Source organism: Hermetia illucens, chromosome 3 (assembly GCF_905115235.1).
Source record: "Hermetia illucens chromosome 3, iHerIll2.2.curated.20191125, whole genome shotgun sequence".
Taxonomy (NCBI): Eukaryota; Metazoa; Arthropoda; class Insecta; order Diptera; family Stratiomyidae; genus Hermetia; species Hermetia illucens.
The window spans coordinates 56,975,241-56,998,890 of record NC_051851.1 but is presented as its reverse complement, the minus strand read 5'-3'; the positions used below and the strand labels follow the sequence as shown (position 1 = coordinate 56,998,890).

At 41.8% G+C, this 23,650-nt stretch overlaps 2 protein-coding genes across 5 annotated transcripts in view; one reads left to right on the top strand and one right to left on the bottom strand.

Moving 5' to 3' along the window:
• The window catches only part of LOC119651000, a 614,818-nt gene that overhangs the window by 129,602 nt on the left and 461,566 nt on the right, over positions 1-23,650 (top strand). The window lies entirely within an intron of this gene.
• The window catches only part of LOC119650999 (actin cytoskeleton-regulatory complex protein PAN1-like), a 375,349-nt gene continuing 363,586 nt past the window's right edge, over positions 11,888-23,650 (bottom strand). For 3 of the 4 annotated variants that reach the window (XM_038054284.1, XM_038054283.1, XM_038054285.1), the window contains 4 exons: positions 18,869-19,018; positions 13,220-13,282; positions 12,681-12,728; positions 11,888-12,605 (listed from right to left, as the gene is read on the bottom strand). In XM_038054284.1, the coding sequence (XP_037910212.1) occupies positions 12,355-12,605; positions 12,681-12,728; positions 13,220-13,282; positions 18,869-19,018 (512 nt within the window). In that variant the 3' untranslated portion in view covers positions 11,888-12,354. The remainder of the gene's footprint in view (positions 12,606-12,680; positions 12,729-13,219; positions 13,283-18,868; positions 19,019-23,650) is intronic. The other variant, XM_038054286.1, reaches the window with a different exon arrangement.

Below are 23,650 nucleotides of genomic sequence, written 5' to 3'. Positions count from 1 at the left end.
AGATTTGCTTGCGCAGACCACTTACGAATCCGCAATGGAGATTGCTATCATTAGTGAACCGTACAGAAATCTTGACGGTGCTGTATGGGTCACAGATTCGACTGTTGGAGAGGCGATATGGGCGTGCGGTCGTCAAGCCATACAATATAGCATGGGTCAGGCGGCTAGAGGCTTTGTGTGGGCAAAAATAAGCGGTATATTCATATATAGCTGTTACGCCCCACCGAGCCTCACACTGCCCGAGTTTGAAGAACTGTTAGACGATCTTGTTCACGATGCAAGGGGACGGAGTCCAAAGGTGATAGCCGGTGACTTTAATGCGTGGGCTATCGAGTGGGGCAGCAAAGAGACTAACGCAAGGGGGCGGTGCTTATTAGAAGCATTCGCCCAGTTGGATGTGGTTCTGGCCAACGAAGGCGATATAAACACTTATCGGAAAGGGGGAACTGGGTCAATTGTAGATCTGACTTTTATCAGCCCTGCGTTAGCACGTGACATGTCCTGGCAAGTTAGTGAGGACTTCACGTACAGCGACCACCAGGCAATCACCTTTGAACTAAGGATGGAGCCACAAGGCAGGAGACCCGCACACTGGAAGCCGAAATCCAGAGGATCACCAGGATGGTCTGCCAAAGCGTTGGATGAGCAGACATTCATGGAGGTGTGGCTAGACTTGCCTAGCAAAGCAGGCACCTCCACGGATAAAGCTCTCCATGTCACACAGAGCATCTCTAAAGCATGTGACGCGTCGATGCCTAGGAGATGTTCATTCCCCACTAGAAGACCCAATTATTGGTGGAATAGTGAACTTGCCAATCTTCGATCGATTTGCCACAGAGCCAGACGAACGGCTCAGAGGGCAATAGGTAGTATCGATCAGGGGCAAAAGGAGCATGCCTATAGGGAAGCTCGCAAGAACCTCAAGCTCGCCATCCAGCGGAGTAAGAGGGAATGTTTTAAGGGGCTCTGTTCGGAAGCGGACATAAATCCGTGGGGAAGCGCCTATAAAATCGTGACAGGACGATTCAGAGGCCGATCGTCTCCGCAGATCACGTGCCCTATGCTCTTGTTGAAAATAATCCAGGGGTTATTTCCCCAGCAAGAGGGGGGTGCTGACACCTTCCAGCGCCCCCTGAATGTGACGCCGATTCCACCAGTCACCAGGGACGAGCTTCTAGAGATCTGCAGTCGAATAGGCGACAGTAAAGCCCCGGGTCTTGACGGCATACCGAATAAGGCTCTCAAACTTGCCGTCAAAAGTAGACGGGATATGTTCGCGGAGCTGTTTGAAACGTGCATGTCGGAGGGTATTTTTCCCGCACCATGGAAGCGGCAGAAGCTGGTACTGTTACCTAAGGCTGGCAAACCTCCAGGTGAACCGTCCTCCTATAGACCCATATGTCTTCTAGACACTATGGGGAAAATGTTGGAGCGGGCCATTTATAATAGATTACTTCCAGTCGTCGAGAGCCAAGGGGGCCTTTCAGATAGGCAGTATGGGTTCCGGAAAGCCAGATCAACCATCGATGCCATCAAAATGGTTACTGGCTTGGCCGAAAATGCAATTCACGGAAGGGGTTGTACCAGCAAATATTGCGTGGTGGTGACCTTAGATGTGAGGAATGCATTTAACTCGGCCAATTGGAACCTTATACGAAAGTCTCTGGCGACGATTGGTGTTCCCACCTACCTCGCCGCTATTATTGATAGCTACTTGAAAGAGCGGACACTCTGGTATGATACCGATGACGGATCCAAAGAGTACGTTGTCTCCGCGGGTGTCCCCCAGGGCTCTGTACTGGGCCCACTACTGTGGAACATCATGTATAATGATGTGCTCAACCTTCCGGTTCCCGAGGAGGCTACGGTGGTGGGTTACGCCGATGATGTAGCACTGGTTGTGGTTGCAAAGCATCTCGAGGATGCTGAGTTGTACTCAAGCGAAGCAATCAGTGTTATTAAGGCTTGGTTAGAGAGTGCTGGACTGACACTCGCGGAGGAAAAGACGGAAGCGGTCCTCATCACTAAGCGCCGCAAAGGAAATTACGCCCGCATTAGAATCGGGAATCGTATCATCACTTCCAAGCCGGCCATCAAATGCTTGGGGGTGATGATAGACGGAGGACTTAATTTTAAGCAGCATATAGAGCATACTTGTAAACGAGCATCCACCATGAGTATTTCTCTGGCAAGGATGATGCCGAACGTAGGAGGCCCGCGGCATACTTGCAGGCTGCTCATAGCCAGGGTGGTGAGCTCTATCATGCTGTATGCAGTCCCAGTTTGGGGAAAAGCACTGCAGGTTTTAGGCAATACACATAAACTGAGTGCGGTCTACAGAAGAACATCCCTAAGGGTGTGTTCTGCCTTCAGGACAGTCTCAGACGATGCAGCGTTCGTCATTTCGGGAATGATGCCGATTGACATCCTGGCAACCGAAATGATGAACATTTATAATACCAGGTCCATCTCTCCCTTATCTCAGGTGAAAAAAGCCGAAAGGGAGAGATCCATAAGCAGGTGGCAACAGCGATGGGACCAGTCAGAAAAGGGTCGTTGGACTTACAGGTTGATCCCTTCCATCGGGGAGTGGCTGGAGAGAAAGCATGGGGAGATCAATTATAATCTCACCCAGTTTCTCACCGGCCATGGAGGATACCGTCGATACCTGTACAGGTTTAAATTGGACACCTCGCCTAATTGTCCAAACTGCGGGGTCCCAGAGGACCCGGCGCACGTTTTCTTCCAGTGTCCTAGGTTCGTGGAAGAAAGGAGGAACCTGGAGGAAACTCTAGGTGAAGTGCTATCACCGGAAAATTTTGTCCGAAGAATGGTAGCCTGTCAGGAAGACTGGGATGCGATCAATTCCATGATCGCTGTAATCCAGGAAAAACTGCGAAAAACAGAAGAAGTGAGGAAGACGCGGTTACGAACCCCGCGGGTAGACGGAAGCAGACCTAGCTAAAGTAAGCTAACCCCGCCCCGTGATGTAATACCTAAAGGTGGTCCCACGGGGTAGGGGGGGAGTGGGGGGTGGTTTTAGTGGGTAAAAATCCCACACTCTGGCGTGCCCAGGCCAGAGTCTTTTGAAGATTTCCACCTCAAAAAAGACAAAACCCTCAAGCTCGCCATCCAGCGAAGCAAGACAAAATGCTTTAAGGAGCTCCGCTCAGAAGTGGACATCAACCCTGGGGGAGTGCTTATAGAGTAGTGATGGGACGATTCAGAGGCCGCTCCTCTCCGCAGATCACGTGTCCCACCCTCTTGCTGAAAATCATCCAGGGGTTATTCCCCCAGCAAGAGGAGAGCACCGACATATTCCAACCACCTCTGAATGTGACGGCAATTCCTCCAGTCACCAGAGACGAGCTGCTGGAGATCTGCAGCAGAATAGGAGACAATAAAGCGACGGGCCTGGACGGAGTGCCGAATAAGGCCCTTAAGCTTGCCGTGAAATCCAGGCCGGACATGTTCGCTGCGCTGTTTGAAGCGTGTATGTCCGACGAAATATTTCCGGCGGCTTGGAAGCGACAGAAGTTGGTACTTCTGCCTAAGCCTGGTAAACCTCCAGGTGAACCATCGTCATACCGACCCATATGTCTTTTGGACACGGTGGGGAAAATGTTAGAGCGGGTAATCTATAATAGATTACCCCCGGTTGTTGAGGGCCAAGGCGGCCTTTCAGATCGGCAGTATGGGTTCCGAAAAGCCAGATCAACCATTGATGCCATCAAATTGGTTACTGGCTTGGCCGAAGATGAAATTCACGGAAAGGGTAGTACCAGCAAATATTGCGTGGTAGTAACCCTGGACGTGAAAAATGCATTCAATTCGGCCAATTGGAATCTAATACGCAAATCCCTAGCGAAGATTGGTATTCCCGCCTATCTCGCTGCTATCGTCGATAGTTACTTAGCTGAAAGGAGGCTATGGTATGATACTGATGACGGACCGCAGGAGTACGTTGTTTCCGCCGGTGTCCCGCAGGGCTCCGTATTGGGCCCACTACTGTGGAACATCATGTACAACGATGTACTTAATCTTCCCCTTCCGGAGGAAGCCACAGTGGTGGGTTACGCTGACGACATAGCACTGGTTGTTTTTGCAAAGCATCTTGAAGATGCTGAGTTATACTCAAGCGAGGCAATCAGTGCTGTCAAATGCTGGTTGGAGAGCTCTGATTTGACGCTTGCGGAGGAAAAAACAGAAGCGGGCCTCATCACGAAGCGCCGGAAGAGAAATTACGCCTGTGTTAGAATCGGGAATCATAACATCACTTCCAAGCCGACCATCAAATACTTGGGGGCGGTGATAGACAGGAAGCTCAGCTATAAGCAACACTTACAGTATGTTTGTGATAAATCATCCACTGCTGGTATGGCCCTGGCGAGGATGATGCCGAACGTGGGAGGGCCACGGCATACCTCTAGGTTGCTTACAGCCAGGGTGGTGACCTCGATCATGCTCTATGCGACCCCAGTTTGGAGGGAGGCGTTGTGGATGTCAGGGAATGCTACCAAACTGTGTTCAGTCTACAGGAGGACAGCCCTGAGGGTATGCTCTGCCTTCAGGACTGTCTCAGATAATGCAGCATTCGTCATCTCTGGAATGATGCCGATTGACATCTTGGCAGATGAGATGGCGAATATATACAATGCAAAGCCAACCTCTTCCTCATCGCGGACGAAGAACGCTGAGAGGGAGAGATCCATAAATAGATGGCAAGAGCGGTGGGAACGCTCGGGAAAGTGCCGGTGGACGCACAGGCTCATTCCTGCCATCAAGGAGTGGTTGGAGAGACGACACGGTGAGATTAATTATAATTTCACCCAGTTCCTCACGGGACACGGAGGATATCTCCAATACCTTCACAGGTTTAAATTGGAGACCTCACCCGATTGTCCAAATTGCGATGGAGTCCCAGAGGACCCAGAGCATGTGTTCTTCCACTGTCCGAGATTTGTGGAAGAAAGGAGGAATCTAGAAGAGACTCTAGGAGAGGTGCTGGTACCAGAAAATCTGGTACCGAAAATGCTAGCAAATCAAGAGAATTGGGATGCGGTCAACTCCATGATCGCATCTATTCAAGATAAATTGCGAAAGGCAGAGGAAAGGAGAAAAGCGCGGTCACGTGCGCCGCGTATAGAAGAAAGGTGACAAAGCTAGAGTGAGCTGACTCCGCCCCGTGATGTAATACCTTATGGTGGTTCCGCGCGGCAGGGAGGGAGTCGGGCGTGGTTTTAGTGGGTAAAAATCCCACACGCTGGTGTGTCCAGACCAGTGTCTTTTTGAAGATTTCCAGCTCCTCAAAAAAAAAAAAGACGGACAGACAGACAGACAGACAGACAGTAAACCGATTTTAATAAGGTTTTGTGTTTACACAAAGGATAATATTAAACAATGACTGGGGAAGAAAAACAAAATTAACTCCATTTGCGTATGCAAAATTGAAATGCAGACAGTGCCAAAAAATCATAATGATGACATTAAAAACTAGTACTAGTTAATACTCCGGATGGAGACTTTGAGCATCATATACATCCTTCATTAAGTATTTTTTTCTTCGAAATAGGACCGTCGTGAAGCCTGCTGTCGACATAATCCCGCAGGTTCTCAACGATATTGTATAGATTTTTAAAAATATCGGTGAACATTGTGTCAAAAAGTATTCGTCTGCTTATCATTTCCGTGATTAAATTCAAATGAAAATGTTCAGTTCATGTCCCCAATTTTTCTCTACTATATATTCTGTAGAAATAGAATTAAAAATAAGACTTCATTCCACTGTTATTAAGAACACACGACAAAAACACAAAGTAGACACGAGTATTACACATCAAAAAAGTATTGGTCTCTATGCATTTTCTCTTGAAATATTACTAGATAACGGTACTTACTAAAACATTTTGGTGCGTAGTGAGTACATAATTATGGATATCCTGTTAATCACGGGAAAAATAAGCAGACGAATACTTTTTTTACTGTACATATTCGCATTCATATTTCCCTCCACGAATGCCAGCACGTTTGCGCCGCAGAAACCACCCTACCATAGCACTTCCCTGGTCAAGCATTCCACGTATCGCACGGAATAAAGCTTATATTAATGAATTCAATCAAGTAAAGCGATTTGAGTTTGCTCAAAACTATCTTTCTGAAGATCAAAAGTTTTGGGGTGATCTCCTCTTTGTCAACATGCCTAAATTCAATGTATTCTAATGCGATGGAAGAGTAAAAGTGTTGAGAAATCTTAACACAAAACCGTAGCCGAAAAATCTGAAAATCATAGTAAAGTGGGAAATGTTACGGTAGGGTGGCTGCTACGGAGCGGACGGTGTATGTAGAGTGAAATATGGATGCGAATATGTACATCGATATTTTAATTTAAAAAAAAGTTGGATATGACGGATATGGAACGACAGTGCTGGAAAGTGGTATTCTCCAGAGTTCCACCACTCCACTTCGTTCCTTGTATTGCAAAAAGTAAGCATTTTAGGGATTCTCGATATCGTTGTTAAGAAGTGTGCCCCATTTCTAGAAACCAATCATAGTCTGTTTTCAATTGCCAAAGGTCTTGGTGTAAGGTCATCCTATTCGAGATGTTTTTAACGGTAGTAGCAAAATTTCGAAGTCTACAGCTTGCTAGTCCACAAATCTCCACAAAGGGAATAGCCCTTCACGGCAAGAAGAAAATATATCCTTAAATCGCCATTGGGCGCAAAGTGTAATAATAAAGTAAAATTACATTAAAAGAGGGAAATTGTATGCAATCAAAGGTTTTGTTATGGAAGAATAGTGGAGCCAGGTCTTTCGCAGTAAATGATCATTTTCTAACCCCCGCACTGCGGTCCGATATAACACATCGAAAGTAAGACTTGTTTTGTGTTACTTTCTAGTACTAATAAGGGACTACCTTCTGGGCGCTCAAACTGAGCCTGTACTCGATAATTTTTCGGTTTTATGATTATAAAATCTAAAGAAATTCGAATATCGCTTTGAAATTCTGGCAGTGTATTCTGGGATTAGCTAGTTAACGATGTATGTAATAAAAAAAATCGATTCTGAAAATATCCTAAAGTGTAATCTGATTACGTGTGACAGGTAGGCAGAAACAAATATCCCTTTAATAAGATGCAGAGGTTGGCCACTATTGTAGGACTATCCATTTTGACTACGGTTAACTACGAGAGCAGAGCTATCCCGAAAACCAAAAGAAGATTGGAAAAAGTCGACAAGCAGTGCCACTCGCCTCTGGACTAGCTAGGCTCGTGAATGTGAACCGAAGGGCGGCGGGTGGCGATCCAATGTCTCCTCTGCTTCAAGTGTTAATGAGCCGCGGCAACTACTGGTCATTGAATGTGCCGATGTTCATTTTGTGTATAATTTACCAGTAGCTAAGAATAGTCCCTGGAAAAAGCCGCAAAATGTAATAATAATAAACAAAATAATGAAAAAAACAAATGATCATGCCAAAAGAGCTAAAGAATAATAGAAATAGAAAGGAAAAATACAAAAAGAAAATCTAAATAAAAACAAGTTGGTAGAATTTTATAGATGAAATTTTTCCGTTAGAGTTCTCAGGGTATTATCAATGCATATATTGTGTAATACATAAAAAAAACTCATCACATCGGGTGTCAACGTCATCATCATCATCAACGGCGCAACAACCGGTATCCGGTCTAGACCTGCCTTAAAAAGGAACTCCAGACATCCCGGTTTTGCGCCGAGGTCCACCAATTCGATATCCCTAAAAGCTGTCTCGCGTACTGACTTACGCCATCGCTCCATCTCAGGCAGGATCTGCCTCGTCTTCTTTTTCTACCATAGATATTGCCCTTATAGACTTTCCGGGCTGCATCATTCTCATCCATACGGATTAAGTGACCCGCCCACCGTAACCTATTGAGCCGGATTTTATCCACAACCGGACGGTCATGGTACATTGGAAGTCCTAATTTTACTTTTTTTCATTTTTAATTAATACAATCCTCTTCGGCAAAGTAAGAGAAATTAAGTCAGCAATTTAAATTTCCACAGACAACTCATTAACCATGGTAATGAAACTAATTCGACAACGCTCTTAAATCCGCTTTCCTTATTCAATTCAACAGCTCCGCTTGCTGATAGGCATTTTAAATATAATAGACGAATGCAGTAGTATTATTCACTTTGAAGCATAATGCAAATTTTATCATAAAATGATTAATTTGACAGTGAGGCTACATTCATAAAATTTTGTCAAAGCTATTTTCATGTATGAGCTCTAGTTTTGTTACAGTGGGTAAACTACCCTACTCTATAGCTTCAGAAATCTCCAGCAGGTTCCTAAGATGAAACAATGGGGAGGAGACCGGTTTTTGAAATGCCTTTCCATTTTGTAGAAACTAGCAGGTCACTACGTGATAGGGGTGAAAGGTTTTAAACTGAGGTTGGGTACTAGTGGCTACATTATAATTTCCTCAACGTAACAAAGTTTATGGCAGTGGATTTACTATTAGACTGCAAGGGTAAGCTTTTCAATGACTCTATTAAGGATATTAAAGGTAGGTCTTGTAACTATAGTAAAAAAACACTTAGAATATCATAATAGCACTTTATGGAAGTTCCGACCCGTGTTGTATTGCGTTTGTAGGTTACCTTTCTAGTGAAAGTAGCAATTAGTTAGCTTGATTAATTATGAAGTAAATAGGGTCAGCCACTCGAATTGCTAATTTTCATAAGGTTTCATAGTTGCCTCGTGATGGTCCTTTCTCCATCGCCAAAATTAATACTTATTACAAAAGGTTCTTAGGAAGCTAGTCCGGAAAAACCTAAGCCTAGACCCACATTCCTATACAACCTGTACTGTACCTGTACTTCTAGAATTTTCAAGAAAGCCATCACTCATACACTATCGTTCAAATCCAAAAACGGCAATTTAAGGATGAAGTCTATTAGCGTACCGCGCTTAAAGTCAATTTAAATGCATCTTATGCCTGGCTAGTACAGTTGAAAGAGCTGGGATTTCTAAAACTCAGGATCCGCAGATTGGGGGGTGCGAAATATGTGGAAAATGATATGTCAGAGACCCAAGTGCCAACGAACTTGCTCGCATTCCCAAACTAACGTATTGTGGTCAAAGACCGTGTCGACGTGCACCTCAAGAAATGGGCGGGTCGGGTAGTCGTGTGATCGGCACCTAATTCTGACATGTGTTGGTACCATCGCAGGTCTCCACATCAGATCACTAAATGTTTCATTCCATGTATGCAACACCAAAAAATTAAGTTCGCTGGGGACCCGACGACGTCTACCTGAAACGCAGCAACACTTCGCCTAACATTGCATGACTCCTTAATAGGCGCAATTTTCTGATAGACAAAGGGGCAGATTAGGCCTCTCCAGGCCTAAGAGCAGCTGAAATTAGCGACTGCAAACAACACCCACCTCAGCAGAGAAGGACTTTCTCGTGGCGATTCATTTTAGCTGACATAAGTTTCCCGCATTCGGCGCAGACTTCCTGTGTCAATATGGGCTGCCGGTGGATATATAACATAATTCCGTCATAGACCCCTCAAACTCTCTTTGGTCGCCAGGGGAAATTTCAACCTGCGCAAACAACAACTCTTCCCATTATTTTTGAAGACGTCGCCGGTTCACGCTTTCGCGCATTCCCCTTTAAATACCACAACATTACTACCGTTAAGCATGATAAATATTATCAAAGGGGCGGCCTTTACTATCCCATAATCTCGGCGCTGCGAATTAATGAAGCAAGGTTTAGGAAGCGTTTGCAACAGCTGTTGATTATCTCTATTCCATTTGGTCCCCAAGCCCAATGGCGAATGGCGACGTTGTGGTGTTTATAAGAGGCTGAATGTTCAGACGATTCCGGACCAGAACCCAGTCCAATCATCCCAAAACTTTGTGCATTATTTAGCAAATTGTTGTTTTCTCGACCTTGGATCACACGAAAGTATACTACCAAATCCCTATAGCTCCCGAAGATATTCCAAAGGCCGCAATTTGTCTTTCGGACTTTTGGAGCTACAGGATGCTTTTGAAGTGTTTAGCGTGGTGCAAACCTTCCAAAAATTCATTCGCTTTGTACTACGGAACTTGGACTTCCGTTTCTACTTGATTTACTTCTCCGCCGAGTTGTAGCATTTGGCACATTTCGATTGCCATTTTCAGTGCTTCCTTGACCGTGGCTTAGTTTTGAATGTTGAAAAACGAAATTTCCTCCAACCGTAGGTGAAATTTCTAGGTTATTCCATCACGATTCATGGCATATAACCCGACCCAGACAAGGTACAAGTGATCACGAGCTTTTCGCTTCCAAAGAAAGTAAAATATCTCACAAAATTCTTGGGCATGGTGAACTACTATCGTCGTTCCCTGATCAAAGTCACTCACCACCAATGATGCTTTCCTGCCTGCTCTTAAAACCAAGGACTTGCGCAGGTTGTATGGTTTCCAGAAGCCGTCCAGGTGTTTAAGACCACCAAACAATAGCTGGTGAACGTTACACTTTTGTTTGTTGAGGAATCAACAGGTTTCACCATTAGCTATGTTGATCGATACCTCATAGAATGCAGTAGGCGCTGCTCTTGATCAAAAGGTGAACCAAAACTAATAGTCGCTGAGTTTTTTCTTGAAGAAGTTGAATCCTGCTTCATGGAACTACAGCACCCCGGATCGTGAACTATTGGCCGCGTATCTTACCATCAACTACTTCCTTGTTCACGTAGCATAAGCCTCGTACATTTGCCACACAGCAAAAGCCTGAAAAAGCGTCCCCTCACCACCACCAGCCAAATTACTTCGGATATTCAATAAGCACATTGAAAAGACAGCTTATATTCCGACACTTTGTACTGAATCTCGGAGATCAACATTCCAGGTGTCATTAGCGGCAATCCAATTCCTCTTATTTTATTGGCGTACCGGGGTAGTATTTTTGCGTGCCATACATGTTGCACATGTTATGCTTCCCTAACTGAACGAAATATCCCTGATTTGGGTGTAAGGATTCTAAAACCTTAATAAAAAGGGGAAGTTGATATATTAGCAAGCAAAAAAATTTGCTTTCACAACGCTGACACCAAAACTAACATAATCAGAAGGGTAACGTCACAAGGATCCAACTCACCGAATGGTGGAATTTGAACCACTGTTGGCTGTCGAAAACCTTTGGTATGGAATCTAAGGCGTTCCTTGAGAAGCGGGACTATAAAAAATTAGTAAGGTCTCTAACGGAAACTGCGGCTTAAACGAAGTCCTAGGCAAAGCCACCACTTTAGGTGCATTCACATGTCTGTGGGGGGTATGAAAAAGGCCGGTCCTACATCTAATATGCAGTTGTCCGCCTCCCACAAACTTAAGGCAGCATGAAAAAGACGACTGACAGTTGGTCTATGCAGAGGCAAATAGTTTGCCTAAGCTAGACTAAAGCTAGATTTCGTTTGGGATATGGCATACCACAGAAATGTGTTTTTCAACGATGAAGTCGCATGTTGACGGCCATCTTGAGATATCCTTAATTTCGGAAAAAAAATCTGTAAAGCAATACAGGCAGGAATCCGTCTGACGGGGCGTACTGGCCCAATTTACATATGGATCGGGCCTGAGTCCTTGGAACATTAATTGTCCTTTTTCTTCAGTCTATCTAACGTGCAATATGAAAGCATTGTTTGCATAGGGGTAACACATATTCGGATCCAAAGAGTAGCCCACACTTTATTCTTATGGTCATTTTGATTCAATTTAGTCGGTTTTGCTGCAATATAGTCGTGAGGGAAAGAGGTGCTGGTCCCTTCTTTATTGAGAAGAATATGACTTGTTGAGTGCGCTATCTGTTGCCGGATAAAATGACATACACAACAGTATAATTAATAACTGCTCCTTTTGGATAACTAAACGAGATTTTGAAATCTCTACTTTATTTCAAATGAGATAAAAATTACAAAAAGCTTTTGAACATTTTACAAAATGATTAGTGGCTTCGAAGAGTTTGGTTATTTGAATACTTGATGAACTTCTCTTTGCACCTTCGTTACAAGATTGATACTGTTGAAGAGTTAATTGGTTGAGCTGCCTTAACATGCTTAAGTATCTAATAAATTCGGTAAATTCATGTTTGAATCTCATACTCAAAGTTATGTATAGTGAATTATATCATATCTACAATCGCATATGACGTTTATATTATAATAAATAATATCAAGCTTACAATCTAATTTTTCTACATCTTACGAATGAATATATTGAATTTACAATGGAGTCCAAAACGGTTGTTTTTCATCGAGTATGAAGAATATGCTCATATTTGTTACACCATTTCCAGCGTCTTAGAGCTCTATATTTTTTCACTTATTTTCTATCGAAGAATCGTGAGGTTTCCTCGAGAGCAGCGTCCTGCACCTTATCCGCACACGGATTCCGATCCCAGAAAGCTCCGTGACAGCCGAGTTGTTCGAAACATGCATAACGTACGGCTAAGTCGTTACGAGAACAGCATGAGACTATTGCCCAGATACACCTGGAAGGTGTTTCTGGATCTTGTGTTGGTGGTGGAGGTGGGGGCGGTGTGGGTCGTCTGGCAGGTTGAGCCCCGAAGCTACCTAAAATATGGAATGAAGACATGTTTTGTTTCCGTGAAATTGAAATGAATATTTTAATATATGATTGCGACTTACTGCGGAAACCACCACCGAGAGCGTTTGATGCTGACGAATCGAATATTCCTAAAAATAGGTTTTTCGAGGGTGAATAACTTGTATATTGGAACGAACGGGAGCTGAGAGTTATTTGATAATAAAAACGATAATATCTTGGTTTAGAATAAATGCTCATAATTTCATCTAACAAAGTCGCTGAGATATTTTCAATTGTAACCTGATATTTTTCTGAGTTATGTTTGCTGTTGAAGAATATATTCTCATGTTCTCCGAATGAATAATAACCGTAAGTTCAGTCTAAATCATAACGGATTTGCTGAAGCTCAACTACTACGCTTTGGTTCAGACTGGACCAATGAATCCCAAAGTCGTAAGAGACAACTTTTCCATCCACCTCAATTATTATACTTGTGGAGCAATGTTTTAATTGTATATACATATACGCGCTTATTTCCTATAATTAATTTGGTAGCCCACTGGAAAATGTTTTCTCAATTATTCTTATAGAAGACCAAAACAAAAATCAGCTCCTGTTCCATGATCAAAAAGAGGCTTACCTGATACACGTTGATTTGCTATCGCGCTAGCAAATTTTCGCATTTCATTTGGTCTGCGAAATCCTAAGGGAGTTGATCATTAAATAATGATGTTCAACTTTATTTAAGCACAAGTGGGCACAAGCTGTACTTGCTTCTTAGTATAATTTGAAGAGTCAACCACTCATCCCAATCAATAAAGTGCCTCTTCTTTCTTTACTTGCTTAATCAAACACAAGCAAACAAACTTAGGCTCTTATATCAGCACTTAATCAGTATCATGTTAGCCCAGGCTTTTTATATACTTTTACTTTTGGGAGATGTTTGTTAAGGGAGCGATTACAGGCATTTGCTAACATGCGAGCCACCCCAATTATGGTGTTAATTCACTGGGGTGTCAGGAAGGCAGAATAGAACGCAAACAAGATAAACTGACTTTCTTCATTTCTTTAGCATTAGATTATGTTGCAAGGCATGCTTAAAAGTTACATTGTGTAGTTGGAAAACTTATGTCTACATATTAGGGGGTAGTGGCATGCGTTGAAGGATTTGGTTAAAAGACTGGCAGATGCACTTCTACTGAAAACGATTCATTGCCTGAATTAATCTTCCATGTTGCTCTAACATAAAACAAATGTGCTTTTGATAACACGAATTTATAGCTTTATAATGATAATCACCAGATAGTTTTTGAACCTTATTGGAAAATTCAACCCTAATAATTTTATTGTATTACTTGATTTGCAAGGAAGTTTCCAAATTAACTGTTAATTTAATTTTATTATAACATGGTGTTTCGAGCGGTACCACCATCTTCTGGTTATGAATTAATAGAACCTCTGCTCCTAGACTGCGGTGAGCGAACCACCTAATTCGTATGAGTAAGAATGATTAGGCCTAGGAAGTCTATAAGGGTAATATCTATGGCTGGGAAAGGAGACTTTGGCAGACCTTGTTTCAAATGGACCGATGGCATAGGCCAGAATGACAGGCAACAATAAAGAATATCGAATTTGTGGACCTCGGCGCCAAACTGAAATGTTTTACTAAGGCAGGCCTAGACCGTATACCGGTTGTTGCGCTATTGATGATGATGGTGATACTATTATGTAAGTATGTTTGTCTAATATCATCGTCGACAAGTTTGAATTTTCAACTCTACCTTCAGAGCGGGTATACAGGAGAAATAGGAAGGTTGGGGAATTATGGTGATAAAAGTGGTGGCTTGTCAAAGTGGCTTTATTTTTAAGTACAAATGGTAGGGTTTAATTTTGAACCTCTCCGTTATCACTTTTAAAATGTTATGGCGCTTTAAAAGGAGAATAATTTGATATCAGTATAGCAAAGTTTGATCTGTTCCACCCCTGGAGGAAGCGGATGTAAAAAGGTATGTAGGAAAAAGAGGAAGATCTGCCTTTGCAAGCACACTAAAAACTCGCAGCGGCCACCTCTATTTTATAAGATTTAGGAATCACAGAAAAGACTATTTTCATATAATTAAGAAGTTCATTGGTAAGGCCGTTTGCAAGCAAGGAGAGGGGCTATTCATTCTTAAGGGGCGATCGCGACAATTCTATAGAGGAGCTGGAAAATAAGGGACTTTTCTCGAACTCCTGAATACCATCCCCGCCCAACCATGATTATATTAGAAAAAATTCACAAAAAACCTAAAATTTGGCTACGCTATGTTGATTACTTTCTGGTCATTGTAAAGGAGAAAGATAAGTTAGATATACTTGACCAAATCAACAAGTGACCCACCAGTATAAAATTAACGATGAGAGAGGAAGAGGCATCTTGCGAAGATTGGCCATGCACCTACGTAGAGCAAACCAAACGGCTAGTGAGCACTCAGGTCAAGGAACATTTAAAAGAACCTGAGCTAATGAAAAGGTGTAGAAAAACACATATCAATTCTGTAGTCGCATGGCGTATTGTGGAGCATGACCATGAAATGGAGAGGGTAACGGTGCTCAAAGAGGTCAAGCGCAACAAACTGGACCCCTACGAGAGTTTCTTCATTGGGCAAGAACCTCAGGTGCACTGGTTTAATATAGATATTAAAGACTTGCTTTTAGAAATCCACAGACCCCAAAATTATTTTGCTTGGTCAAAGCCCCTTAAGACCGACCGTAAATTCAATCCAATCTCTCCTGCACGAGGCGGTCAAGAAGTAAGCAGTGCAAAAAAAGGAGGAAAGAGCAGACTACAAATCTATATTAGTTCTAGAAGTGCTTTACAAGAAGGTGGATGGCGCTGAAGTGGGCTCACCCAGTTCCAGTTTTCATTGAAGTTCTATGGTCAAACGGAAGAAAGAAATTCCCTTCATGTGTCTCCAAAAATAAAATCAACAATTATTCACGGTGTTCTGCCTATACGTTCTTCATTTGGCAACATGATCGCGGAGGTTTTGAAAAATGTCGAGACCAAGCGAATATTTGCAAGGAGTAATAGGAACTGAAACCTATTGGAAGTCGACTCATATCAATCATCTAATCTCCCCATTTGAGGCAGAGCTCAGGCAATAGTTTGCTGAGAAAACCCAGGTTCCAAAAAAAAAAACAACCAAAAAGGCTTATTCGGGCAAATAGGTTTGTACCTTACGCAATTTATCTTCCGTGAATTTCGCAACGGAGCAGCTGGGGACAATTTCATGCCCATTACAAGAGCAAGGTGCCTGTGGTCTGAGAAAGTCATATCGGCTGGTCTCATCGAAGGAAGTGAGTTCAATCCCCAATTTGTGGATCTACAGTATAGTCTTTACGAGATATTCTAATAGTCTGAATGTCCCTATGTTGATGAAAGAACGAAAAACGAACGAATGGCCGTTAAAATTGCGCTTTTTTGTTATTTTCACGCCTATTGGTTATATCTATCTGTATCTGTGTTTTCGATTTTCTACAATATGAAATTAATTGCAACAACCAGTTTGTATTAAATTTTGCAAAACAAAAATATTACGTGTATGGCTCAAACGCGGCCAACATACTTGGGGTATGTCATTATTAGAAACGCGATGTGGGTTTATGGTTGACATCAGGAGATGAATGGATGAATGGCGTGTTACGAGGAGGTCGAGACCGAAAAAAACACGTAGGTATCAGTCAAAAAAAGACTCAACGGTTTTCATCGATTACAACGGTGTTGTGTATCATCAGCTTTTGCGAGAAGGTTAGAAAATGAACAATGAGCATCTGCTCATTATGAGACTTTTACGCCTTACGCAATTCATCAAAAAGAAAAAGACTTTGCGGATAAGTAACACCACGAATACCGGCAGCTGGACGCCTTGGGAATAAAGGTTTTGTGCTCATTTTACGTGAGAAATTTCATTTCCACCTTTCTCCGTATATAGCTAAAAATTCAAAATATTCCTTAATATTGTAGCGCAGCAGCGGCATTCGAAATTTATTTCCAATATTGCGAATGCGAGCGGGTAGACGGCGCCACCGGCGTTCTCCAAGCGTTTTAGAACTCGCCACTGGAGTGGAGAGCTACCGGTGAGAAAGTGCCGTTGGCACGTCTTAGATTGCGATAAATTCTAGTGAAATCCATAATTTTGATCTTCTGGGACTTTGCTAATAATACTTGTACTTTTTTTAAAACTTTCCAAATTTTGTAACTATAGGATGAACTTAATGGGAGTTTTCGAGTAAATTTTAAAATATGGTAATAAGCTTTATTGGAGTAGGTATATGAATGGGATGTATTTTGAGGCCTAGATTTTGCATAGCTACGTAAATTTTTCAGATTTTTCGTTTGGATAGGTTCTGGCAACGAGACCTTTTACACTTTCGAGGCATATGAACATTTTGAACCTTCACTCCCCTATGTTATACCCAATATTAGAAATAAGATCAATACAATTTATACCCCTACATTCTGTAAAAAAAATTTTACACCCCCCTTTTCACAAGCATTGGAGCCTCCTTTAAACTTAACACAAAATGAGACCCAATGTTCTCGGCAAATATAGCCTTAGCCATTTCCCAATAAATCGGGTGTGACAGATAGACAGACAGAGAGACGGACCGATATACATTGAATCGATTCTGTTTCACACAAAAAAAGGAATATGGACACAATTTAGCAGCCGAGAGAGATAATGGAAAAATCGAAGCTGGCTCTAAAGGACATACCAAGCAGTGGATACACAAAATGTTTTGGGGATTGGGCCGAAAAATAGGATTACTTTGAAGGGGCCAGTATGGATTTCGATGAATAATTTTGAAATCCTAGTGCTTTTTTAAGCGAGGTTGTATGATTTTTTCGCGACAATTGATAAGTCGACTGACTAAGCCGCTTTTGAATGCTGGTTTGCTTCAAAATCATGTAAGAAGTCGACCTTACAGTTTGCTTTCCCTTTTCCCGGGCAGGCAACCGCTACTGTGAAAATAGCTACAGATGAGAAGTTACGTACGCTGAAACCTAAGGACCTATGGAAGCAAAGGAGGTAAACCTTCATGGAAAGCGACTAAACCAGCCAAATTTTTCAAGCACTCCGAAGTAGGGGACATTCAATATAACAAGATGCATTGTGTATTGTGCATATTTTCCAGCAGTACCTTCTAAAAGATTGCCAGCGGATCAGATGAGTGCTGCGTAGGCTTACAGAGATGCCTGCAGAAATTTCAAGGTAACTATCCCCTGAAGCAAGAGATAATATTTTAAGGAATGTTTGTAAAGCTAAAAGTGAGCCCATGGAAGAATGCCAATAAAGTTTCGATGAGAGAAAGGCTGCAATACAAACCGCAAATCTATCCATTCCCTTAAACTCTCCAAAAAGTGTGACTGACAAAATATAATCAATGAAGCCTGACTAGCTTCGGTGAACGTCAACGCTAACTTTTCAAAACACTTGTCATAATATATAATAAAAGGAAAACTGTGACAATAAAGCGGAATAAATTACGGGTAACAACATTTAGCCATTTATAAGTTAGGAGTCATTTTTACATTGAACTGTAGAATAAATGGTGCTGAATTACAAAATTGACCTTCCAGCATCGGCATGACCAAAGGTATCCGTTTAGGTGGATCAAAACTGCTGTCACAACATCGAACCATGCTCAACAGAATAAAATGGTTAAAAAAGGTTTGAATTTTGCCGAATTTTAAACATTAATCCTTTTCTTAACTGAGGATTGGAGATAAGAGATTGCATTTTGTCATCAAATTTAATTCAAACGAAGAATGATGTATCAGTCTTCATAGAGCTCATTTCACAATGAGGGCTGGATTTGATAAGTAACGCGGTAATTTTTAGAACGGTAATAATAACCAGGTTTAGCTTAACCTAGTCTTTACGATTTCTTCTTTTAGATTGATTGAAATAGTAGATACAGTGCAAAATTTGGTGAAATGTTTGTTACATACATGTCAGTAAATAACACGGTTGGCATGCCTTTTCAAAAGCAAAACACTATAAACGAAAGCAAATAAATCTGAATTTTCGAATTTCAGGTTGATTTCTTTATTACGCTAATATCAACTCAAGAATTTCAATAAATTGTTTACAAAACGGTAAATATTTCAAAAAGCACACACATTCATTTACATAGGCAGGACTGGATTAAATAATATTTTGTAGAAAATGACACAGCACGGAAGCAGTAACATTGCATTGCAGGATACTAGATATGAGCCGTGCATCCTAAACACCGAACTCACCTGTTGTTGGTCTGGTTGTGGAAGTTCGCCTGACAATTGGTTTCTCAGGTCTGTCTGGTCTATGAATGAGGGGTGGTGGAGGTCTTCGGGTGGACACAGTTGCAGGTCTTTGCGTTGTGGTCGGGAATGGCAGCGCTGCTGCTGGTGGTGCTGAAATTAGGAAACAAAGTTATTTTATAGACCGGATGGATGTGGATAACAAAGCAACATGAACTGGGTTTAACTTATTACAAACGCAAAGTATTCTCCACGCTTATATGTTAGTTCATGTGATGAAAATGTAACGAAAATAACTACAAAAGAAAATGAGATATGCATCATTACATATTTATATAAATTTCAAAAAGAAAAATCCTCCAGCATAGATTCACACGCAAAAGAACTCTTAAAGTATTCAGCGTAGAACGAAAAAACCCCAACGTTATCGGATATTTCAACTTCTATGTTTTCTTCAATGATTGATTGAGAAGTTATCGAGCACATCGAAACATCAAATATCAATATGTCACTGTGTTGATGAAGATATATAGCGAATAGTACACTGTTCGGCAGGAAGAGCAATAACTCCCATCCCACTTCAAAGGACACAGAATGTTAACCCGTTCATGTCTGTTTATCCACCGAATGCGATTTCTCTTGACTTCGGTAAATTGGATCTGTTGTGAATGGAAGGGGTTGGTTGTAAGCGAAGCGATGGATGACATTGCACCCTCCCCTATAGAGTAGGAAACATGAATTGGTGCCATATACATATGACCAGCGACATGATAGAAGATACCGGCTGGCCTGTATTGATAGCGAACTCGTCTCTAATTGCTTTGCTATCTCGAGTTACATTTAATGGCTCTAGATCAAGGAATCGTAATCATCTTTCATCATATTTTTTGCTTGTGTTTATCTAATAATGGTTTGAGATAGCATTTCTAAGAATGCTGATTGCCAATAGAGGAGAAAAACGGTGTTGATGGAGGAAGTTACCACAATTAAGATAAGGTAAAGTTTTCATGGTTCGTTGGTTCCCAAGAAATAATTTTCGTTCAGTTTTTTCGACTTAGGCTCCCAGCCGACATAAGGGGATGTAGCAACCATACAATTCAAATATAAGGGGTATGCATAAAACAAAGTATAATAGTAACATATGAGGACACACTCCAAAATAGCAATTAAAGTCCAGAGGTGACAAGTGTCGGAAAACCAAGAGGATTCTGAATGATTAAAAGATTTCCTTTTGAAGTAATGATAATGATAATAGTATTATATTTCGGATAATAGCCTTTGCAACAGAAACAGGCTTGAGAAACGAGCAGAAGTATATTTTGATTTTGAAACTTAGTGAAAAGCTAGATGGACCTTGTTCATATCGTCCGATTGTACTATACCAAATAATAACGAATTATACACGTTTGCATTCATTTTGCGTTTGTGACGCTACTGTCAGCTTATCACTTGTTCAGCATTAAGTGTTATGATGACGAAACTGAAGCAGCTGAGTCTCATTTACCTTATACTCCACAAAGGAGTGAGCAGAAAGCATATCTCCAGATGATGGTATAATGGAAAATCGAAGTTGTTCAAGAAAGCACACAAATATTTCTGAACATGTTTATGAATCGAACACAGAAGGCAAAGGATTTATTGAATCTCTTGATATGCCGAGATGTCTCTGAATATGGAGAAGAAAGCAAATGGAAGAAAACAAATAAAACCAAAATTTAAGGCCTGGTTGGTCGTCACATTCTTACTGTTTGCATAGGCAGAAGATCGAAGTTTTTGAACAGTTTGTACATTGTGGTGTCATCGTTTTTGCTGACGGCGGCACTAAACTTGATGCATCGATAGTGGTAGATCCGCCTTTCTTGTTTTGCGAAAAATCTGGAAATTCCATCACCAAAATCAAGTTAAAACTATTGTGCGCCAATGTTGTGCTCTGTGCAAGTGACCAGCACTGTTTCCCGAAAGCCCCAAAATTTTATCAACACATGCCTGTATCACCGGACGGACCAGATACCTGACGAACTAGTTGATTTGGAGGCGGAAGTGACAGCAGCTGGTTGACGTATTAAGGAAGGCAACAGCTCCATTGCAGATTATACTATGAAATGAAACCTATTATTCTAAGATGACCGGTAATTGAGTCCTCCTGGAATTACGTGTTACAGGGCAGTGTAGGAAGAGTTCAAGCTGCTCGCAAAGTTATGATAGCGACGGTGCGTGGCTGTGATTGATAGATAGATATTTTGGCAACCATGTATAGAATCTCCTAAAAATTTGTTGTCTCATTAGTCGATCCAATGTATAGAAGCATTGGTAGACGATGAAATTTGATTCCCACGATGAAGATTTCCTATTCCTATTCCTATATTCTTTCAGAATGGACTGGATTGGTGTATTGCAAGATCTCGCTATCTAGTTGCCTAGCATTTTACGACTTTACGTCTGTGCGCCACTCTCATCCTTGTCTGCGTAAATAGCTTATTTGGTTCGGTGTGAAAATCTGCAATACATTTTGGGCGAAATTGGTATCTCAGCCAATATTCCGCCGCTCTTAAAATCCCGAAGATTTTTTTTTTGGACTGCGTATTCAACATATTTTGCGAATTGAAGATTTGCTCATCATAAGTGACGGAGGTTTAAGTTTTCTGGCTATATGTTGGCAATAGCTTCTCGTTCCCTCCTCCCATCGCTTTTCTACAATTCGCTGATCCCATTTCTTGCTCTTCTACATCTGCTTTAAACTTTTTCATCTTATTGTTCTTTGGTTATACCTGATTTTTCAGGACTTTCTGAATATCTTATTGATGGTATTGGTGCTAATGTCAGTTACAGTTTCGAAGCCCATTCCAAATCTCTTTCTTAAGAAATCTAAAAATAACATTTTCTTTCCCTTATCTCTCGCTTTTAACAGGAGTTAGCGTGGTATCTTCCCAAATATGCGAAAAGATGTTGGCACACTTCCTTCCAAAAAAAGGGTAGCTTATACTGACTCTACCTCCAAAATTTTCGAGTGGTATATAAAGGACTATGGGGCGCTTCGCAACGGAAGCGTTTCACCGTCACAAGCTTGTTAGAATTTAGAATTCAATTAATTCAATTAATAAGGGATGGCCATAAAATATATGATATATGACTGCGCAGCAAAGATAGAGGCATCACGTTGTTGAGTACCATCTGTATGATATTCTCCTTGACCGAAATATCATCTACTCATACCAAAAAGGCTCCAGGCAGATCAGCAATATACCAACATCTCTGCGACAATCAATGGAAAAATTTTCGGCATATGCCCATTAGTTGCACTATTTTTTCATCGACTTCAAGGACGCCTATGATAACATAGTTCGGGTAAAAATCAGAGAATTTGGTATTCGGACTAAGTTAGATTGATAAGACTGACTGGACTGAACCTGGTTAATATGCGAAAGCGGAAAGATAATTCTTGAAAGTATTCACCATTAGCAACGATCAATGACAAGGAGATGCCCATCCCTTTTAAAGTGCCCCTAGAAAAAATGATTCGTGATACTGTGTCAATACCCAACTATTAGCCTATCCTGACGATACCGGCATTATAGGAACAACAACCCCATATGTACTAACACCATTCATTTAGAGCGACCTGGCGGTAAATGCGTGAGATCTTTGGCTGCACATTAGTGAGGGTAGGAGGAAATACATGGTAATAACGTCGGCATCATAAGATAAGATACTAGAACTTTGAAACTGTTGATAATTTGCGCTATCTAGGACCGCAGATAAAAACTTATAACAAATATGAATACGAAATTCATGCTCGGTTGCTGGCAGCGAATGGAGTTATTTTAAATGGATTGCTCACGATACGAAAAGTGGTGTACCCAGAGTCTCCGAGCAAGTAATTCCGACCCATTAGCTTGTATTATGATTCTGTTAAGAGCGAACCGATATACGTTGGGACAGAATGGAGGTCCTTGGAGCTCTTTGCCGACGTCGATGGGGTAGTGTGAGTCTAGCTTTGCCAGCTCCTTCGGGATCCTGGTCGGGTAGTGTGCATTCAACCGGTATTAGCAGACCACATCGAGGGGCCCTAGAAAACTAGGGTTAATGCTGTGTCTCCGATTCCACACCCATCTCTGACTATAACGGCACGCATTCTTGCACACGTTTTGCTGATTTTTACGGAGATGGGAGGGGGAAGAAGAGTTAACTTCGTTTATGCGTGAAAATGCATCGCACACTAAAACGCCCAGCAAAGGGGATGGGATACCGGAATGTACATGCTCAACTAAAGGAGAAGTCTGGTAAAGTAATGCAGCTTCCAGTACGAAGACAGCAACTCCAGTGCCGATGTTCCGGAAAGAAGCCCAGAGAAAATTGTCGAAAATGTGCAGAATATGCAGCGGAAGCTCAGTCGATTGTCCTTGCTGAAGCTATAAAGAAAAAGCTTATAGGGAAATGCGCGGGATTGTAAAGAAAAAACAGCCTGCCTGATGGAACTGGAATCACTTCTGGACCGAGCAAAAAAGGCGGGCTCTTAGAAAGCCGTCTGCCGAAATTCGAGGCGAATAAAAATGGTGAATTATCAAGGAAAATGGCGAAGAATTGGGGAAGAATTAGATTGCCTGCTCTGGTTATTAAAGCGACGGAAGGGGGGTTGCTAGAAGAACTAACCCAAAAATAGTGGAGGAAAAGTGTCTCCCATGCGGAAAATGAAGGGTAGCGAAGTTTTCGCCGAATTAGGTCCGAAGACGACAAATAAGGGCTCATTCTGCGATGCGGCCAAGGGGCTACTGGAATAGAAGGCTA